Source organism: Amblyomma americanum, chromosome 1 (genome assembly GCF_052857255.1).
Source record: "Amblyomma americanum isolate KBUSLIRL-KWMA chromosome 1, ASM5285725v1, whole genome shotgun sequence".
NCBI lineage: Eukaryota > Metazoa > Arthropoda > Arachnida > Ixodida > Ixodidae > Amblyomma > Amblyomma americanum.
In genome coordinates, this window is record NC_135497.1 from 545,592,471 (window position 1) to 545,599,097 (window position 6,627).

At 46.5% G+C, this 6,627-nt stretch overlaps 1 protein-coding gene across 1 annotated transcript; it reads right to left on the reverse strand.

Annotated features, from left to right (window-relative positions):
- Positions 1 to 1,290: 1,290 nt before the first annotated feature.
- Positions 1,291 to 2,306, reverse strand: LOC144108004 (uncharacterized). Its single transcript, XM_077641267.1, has one exon. The coding sequence runs from the start codon at positions 2,304 to 2,306 to the stop codon at positions 1,422 to 1,424; it is 885 nt and encodes a 294-aa protein (XP_077497393.1). The 3' UTR covers positions 1,291 to 1,421.
- Positions 2,307 to 6,627: the final 4,321 nt, after the last annotated feature.

Genomic DNA, 6,627 nt, shown 5'->3' on the forward strand with positions numbered 1-6,627 from the left:
AAGGAAGTGCTGCTGAAGATGAAAGTGATTGAAGTGCGGGATGCGATTTGAATAAATGTCTTCTCTGAGCTTTCGTCACTCGTATTATACGCAGGTAAAATATTTTTTTCCATTTCCCATCTCTAAGACTTCACCTCGTATTATATTCGGGTTCGTGTTATACGAGAATTTTTACGGTAGTACGGTAATGAAGGCAAACAAAAATAAACAAAATAAAAAAAAACAAAAATTGCGTACAGGTGCGGTGGAAAAAAGCCCGCGCTCTAGAATGTTCCATGGTTTGGCATTCCTGCATGTAAGCAAACAAAAAACAATAAAAACGAAAAAAAACAAAATAAAGAATTTAAAAACGGATTGGAAAGGAAGGAGTGAGGGCAGGAATAAATTGCTCACACATCTAATAGTCTTGGCGTGGGTGGCTGAAGAAAAAGAAGAGGTTAAAAAATACAAAAGAACAAAGCGAAGCAATGAAGAAAGCCAGGTACAATCAGCCAGGTGTTCAGCAAAGCAGGGAAAAAAGGAAAAAAAAAAACAAAATCAAAAACATAATGAATGCAAAAATATATTATTAAAAACAGAAAAGTAAACAAAACAGAAAAAATACAATGGGTACAGGAGTCGTGGGAAAAAAACCACCGTTCTAGAAAGTTCCATGCTTTCGCATTCCTGCATGTAAGCAGACTTAAGTGGCCTCAATTTGTTGTCTGCCAGCATCACACCATGCGTGGCAATCAAATGATAGAGCTGGTGCAACATCAACCCTCGGAGCCTGTGCAACATCAGCCCGCTGAGCGTGTGCCAAATTTGCCAAAACTAAATGAATATAATAATACAGCTGCAAACCTCTGGGCCATCTGCAATTCTTCCTTTCGCCATCATGAGGTTGGTTACTCCCAAGAACTATGTGATTATGCCAGGAACATTTGGTTCATTTCTTGCAAACCATAAAATGCTAGAAACAATGCATGTTTGTGCACACTTGTGTGATTGCAGGAAGCACAGCAGAACACTAAAATTTAGCTCATATTGCCCCCAGTGAACAGTAGAATTCAATAAAGCATAAAAATACAGTCTTCCCTTGCTGTTCTCTTCTAGAAAAAATTTCAAATGTGAAGTTTCAGTTTTACCATTCCCAACAAGGAAACTTTTGAAATTATCTTACTGAATATGTTTGGTAAAAGCTATGAAAGTATTCTTTGAATTCAGGACATGCTAAAGCATAACCATGCCAATTTTCATTGTTATTAGACTACAAAAAGTGCTCAAAGTTTGGTGCACAAACTTTAAAAATGGGACAAAATGAGGAACAGAGAAAAACGCGCTTGAAAGTTAAAAAACATGTTTACTACTTTACTACTCATTCAATATTGATTAAATTTGCACAGAGCGTTAGCAAGACTGTCTCAGAAGAGGGCACAAAGCTAGAAGGCACCAGCCCCATACGTTGGCCCCTCACAGTCTCTGTGGGCCGACTCTTCCAGACGGGCCTTCTTCGTTACGTTGCGGGGATGGGCCCTAGCCTCTGCAGTTGCCTTTGTGGACATGCTTGATATGCGCCTCTTGTCCACCTCCTTGCTTAGAGAAAGCAGTGCTTTTGATGGTAGAATGCCAAGCTCCTGTAGCACTTCCTCGAAGCCTGTGTGCCCTTTATTGAACCAAAGGACGGCAATTGCCGTCGCTGTCTCAACCACAGTTCGTGTTGCGAATTTCGTCTTGGGGCACAGCAGCCAGATTTTGCTATTGAGCGACCCTGCTGCATTTTGTGTTCGTCCTTTCACACAGCGCTGCAGCAGCTTTTTATCAGTCAATCTCTTATAGATTAGCAGCACAGCCTTGCCTTGGGAAACACTCAGGATGGGAGTGTGGACTGGTGCTGGCTGACCAAAAGCTAGTGCCCGCTTGTGCTTGCACCGAGACATCTCTCCATCTGGGCAAAATTTGTGGCTGCTGGCACCATCCCTTGAACAGGAATGGAAGTAGGATGCCCAGACAGCACAGTACATATCTCTTACATTTCCTCTGTTGCTGGTGATAGCAACTTGGAAATAACCTTGCAGTTTGGCAATTGTTTTATCTTTGAGCTTCCCTCCTCTTGGGAACTTTGCCTTCCGGAGTGCAGTGCCAAGTCTCTTTGCGATGTGGTTTGTGCAGTCTTCTTTTTGCACAGAAACACTCCCGTAGATGTCCACCTCTGCCACAGCAGCATAGGCTTTGCTGTCCCCGTCCGACAGGAACGTTGTATACTTGAGAGGTGTGGCATACATGTGCGTCATCTTCCAGATTCTTAGGGCAGCCTCGGTGTCCATCGTGTGTGCCGAGCAGGTTGCGTTTTTCTCACACACAGGTGTGTGAAAGGCCTGCCAGATTTGTTCTTCTTCATCCTCTAGTGCCTTGTGCCTGCTACAGCTAAGGCAGTAGTTGAAAAGAACTTCAAAGTCTAGGCACAGCCCTGTCAGAAGAGAGATGGCTGTGCCCACACCATTGTGGCTTTTGTGGCCTCTTTTCTGCCACGTTCCTTCAAACATGACTCAGACGTTCGTGGATCCTGCCTCGGCTGCAGTCAGCCGTCTGGCATGTTCAAGGTTTTCGGTGGCAGCATGCAATTTTTTGCCAATAGCGGCAAAAGCCCTGTGGTGCACCGGTTTCGCAAAACCCATAATCGCACAAAACCGCAAAAGCTGTTCATGTCCGACGCCGATCGGGCGCGCAGCGACCACGGACTTCACGTTCATGGCGAAGGCATCCCGTGCACTTCCGCGGGCGGACGCCTCGTCACTGCCTTTGCACGATCGAGATATGCGGCTCGACGAATATGTCGATGAAAGAACGGCTGTCGGACACGGGTCATTTTGGCAATAGAGTTCCAAGAATGCTGTGAGTCCTTTCCGTTTTGCGGCCGATTCTCTGACAGAGAGATCGCATCGTCCGCAGGCGGAGCACGCCGCGCCGCTGACGAGGTCATGCAACATGCCGATCTCACAGATAAATGTGCTTCCGCGCTCGTTTTCACCCCTGTTATGTTCGCCGAACATCTTTAACTTTCGCTCAGATGCACTCACGAAGTCATCGATGCTCCGCAAGATGAGTGAATGATCCAAATTGGGTGCATCGCCGTTGCCGCGGTTAGGCCTAACAGCAGACGAACCTCCCGCCAACAGAGCTCTACGCTTGCGCTTGGGGCGTCTTCCTTTATATTGATGCCTCGTCAGGAACTTGCGTGAACGAAAATCTTGTTTTTCGACCACATCCATGGCGTATGGAGGAAAAAAACCGAGGTAGAAGTGTTGGTTCCCGTCTCGGTGGCGGCAGAAAGAAGAGCTGCGTCCGACTGCCATGCGTTGAAATCTTCGCAGCCAATGGTAGGGCTCCCATCATGCCACGTGATTCTAAGGGCCAGTCGCGACGCTCGACTCAGGCGAGAAACGATCTTTCTTTTCGTGCTTTTATCAAGAATGTGCCGCTACCGAAGTGGCTTCGGGTAGAATAGGGTTGGGCCTACTTCCCCGCGAAAATTCAAGAGCGGGCGACGCTGCGGCACGAAATGCCGCGTTCCCGAAATTCAGTCAAATTCGCACTTTCACGAGCCACCGCGAGTGCTTTACTTGCACTTTTTATTAACTTCCAATTGATTATCGGCGTTGATTTTTTTATAAATAAAAGAAGAGGCTTGCAGGAATACAAAACACAAGAAAACACAAAATCTACTTTTTCCAAAAAAATCGCGGTTTTTTTTCAGTCGCATCTCTCCTTAAGCGGTTTAAGCCTTACATCCGCTGCTCAGCGTCGTACGATGGCAGCGCAGAAGTGACCTCACAATGTGCTTACGTTGGAAACGAAGATGGAGATAATCAACGAATTCGAGTGGTTGCTTTACAAAAACAATGCTTGTGACGAAGTACGTCGTCTCCAACACCAGCCTCAGGAGGATACTTCAGGACAAGAATAAGCTGCGGAAGGCTTTTCAAGACGTCACACTTTGGCCCTAAAAAAAAAAAAAAGACTGCGGGTGGCCAACCTCGAAGATCCGGAGAAGTGCCTGGTGGTTTGGCTACGGAGAGCCCGCAGTGAAAACATTCCGATCAGCGGGCAGAAGAATTTCTTCTGCAGCTCGGCATCGAAGGTTTCTCGTGCAGCAAAGGGTGGCTGACGAGATTTAAAGATCAGAATGGCATAGTGTGTCGTGCAGTTTCAGGGGAGGCTGCCGCTGCAGACACGACAGCATGCGGGGACTGGCGAGAAAGACGGCTCCCCGAAATGCTGCAGGAGTACGAATCAGATACCATCTAAAATTGCAGATGAGACAGCCCTGTTGTTCAAATTACTACCCTCAAAATCCTTGTCATTCAAAGGAGAGCAATGCACCGAGGGGGAAGAGGAGTGAGGACAGGTTGACCGTCCTGATTGCGGCCAACATGACGGGAAGCGGCAAATTGAAGCCGCTAGTGATAGAGAAATAGAAGCACTTTTGCAGCTTCAAAATGTCGCAACCTCGCCCGTTTCTTATCAGGCGAATGGCAAGGCGTGGATGACGCAGTCCATTTTCAGGGAATGAATTTATCGCGAAGATGCGCGCTTCTCGCGAGAGAAGAGGAAAGTGTTATTCCTCGTCAACAATTGCCCCGGACATGTAACTGTGCCTAGCCTGTTCTGAAGTCCATACAGTTGGAATTTCTGCCAGCAATCACTACAGAGCTGCTGCAGCCTATGGATCAGGGTGTGATCCAAGCACTCAAGTCGCTCTTACGCAAAACATTCTCCAGAGGATGCTGTTACGCATGGACAAAGGGAAGAACTAAAGGGTGGACGTACGGCGTACCGCTTACCTCCTTGATGATGCTTGGCGGCAGATGTGTGCAACGACCATTGCCAGCTGCTTCAGACATGCAGGGTTTGCCTCAGCTACAGAAGAACACTGCACACAGGATGAGCTTGATGCCCAAGATGCAGCCGAAGAGCTGCTACTGCAGAATTGTGCTGCGATAGGCTTACAATTTGATGAGTATGTTCAAATTGACAGTGACGTGGCAACGTGCCCGGAAAACACCGTGGAGCGCATTGTACCCGACGTCTATCCCCCCCGATGAAACCGAAGACGAAGAGGAAGAAGTCAAAAACGAGACTGCCGACTCTGATCCTGTGGTGACACCTCCGCAGGCGGAATCGGGAGTCCAAATGCTGAAGAGTGTCTTCCAACGAGAAAAAGGTACCGAGCTGTTTTTGAGCAGCCTGTCTAGTATGGGTGGCGCCATTCACAGAAACAAAGAAAACGGTTGCGAGAGCTAAAACAAGCAAGCATAGAGTCCTTTTTCACAAGCCAATAAATCTCAGTTTCCACTAATTTCCGCGGAATAGGTGGACTATTGACTTTTTTTTTCATTTTAGTAGTGCTTGGAAAAACAAAAGTTCACTGGTTACTGCTTTTGTGCAATAAAGTTTGTGCCCATAGTGTACTGTTCTCTTTATTATCTAGATTCTGTATTTGAGATCCGCTTCCCGCGAAGACTGCCAACTACGCACACGCCTGCCTCGTCGGGAGCAAGCAGCGCAGAACAGATTGCGAAACCCTGAACCTTCTCTCAGTAAACAAAACTCCTGATAAACGAACCTATTTTCCTGATGCTTTGAGGTTGCGTTAACGAGAGTATGCTGTAGCGCTGCTGGGCACTGTTAATGTCTGTCGTTCGAATGGTGTTTCCATGACATGATCCAACTGCTTGATCAGGACGTCACCAATGGAGTTCCCACTCCTAACATTTCTCATCCATGATTGGCAGCTTAGCAGTTAACTTGCTCCCTTCCTACGTTTTAAGTATTCAACTCAATTCTATCCCAGAAAGCATTAAATTCTTAGCATTTACGGGACTAACCTAATACTTCACTAAAGAAAGCATCTGCCCCCCCCCCCCTCCCGCACTATAAGAGGTCCTAATATTGTTCACTGACCATCCTGCTGCTTTTTTCTACACCCTTCTCATCATAAGTTTGTCTTCCATTGTAATGTGCAATGAATGAGTTTTCTGCTGGTACACATTCTATTATTTTACAGTTCCTCATTACTACTGCTGCAGTAAGCATTCATTCACTCAAGTCCACGTAGTAACTACGAATGTTAAGTGGAATGTTTTCCTTGTTTCACAAAAAACTCCAAAGGCAGAATGTGTATGTCACCAGTTGTTCCTCAAAAGGTTCCTGTGAATATCTCGATGCAGGGCACAAGAAAACTCAAAATTTACAAAATAATCTCGGCCAGCGGCTTGCACGACCTGCAGGTCACATAGCAAACCCTACCATGGACCAAGCGAGTCTGTGCTAGTCCGCCTCCATGTGCACCCCAAGCTGCACTTCCTCTACCAGCTTTTCATAAAGTTACAACAGAGCCCATTTTCCAGGTAACCGGGCAGGCCCAAAGATGGGGACACGTGGAAAGGAGCAAGATCCTCCGACCTCTCTACCCCCTTAGGTTAGCAGCATTGCTTGAGCTGTCGCACAGAACGCAGCTTTGGCCACATTATCTATTAGATTACATGTTCATCTCTACTGAATGTTATTTCTTGGAGCTTCGTGCTACAAAAGGGATATTACTGCTTTTGTTACAAGTGAAGCCCTGAGTTAGTGTTGTAAAATTTG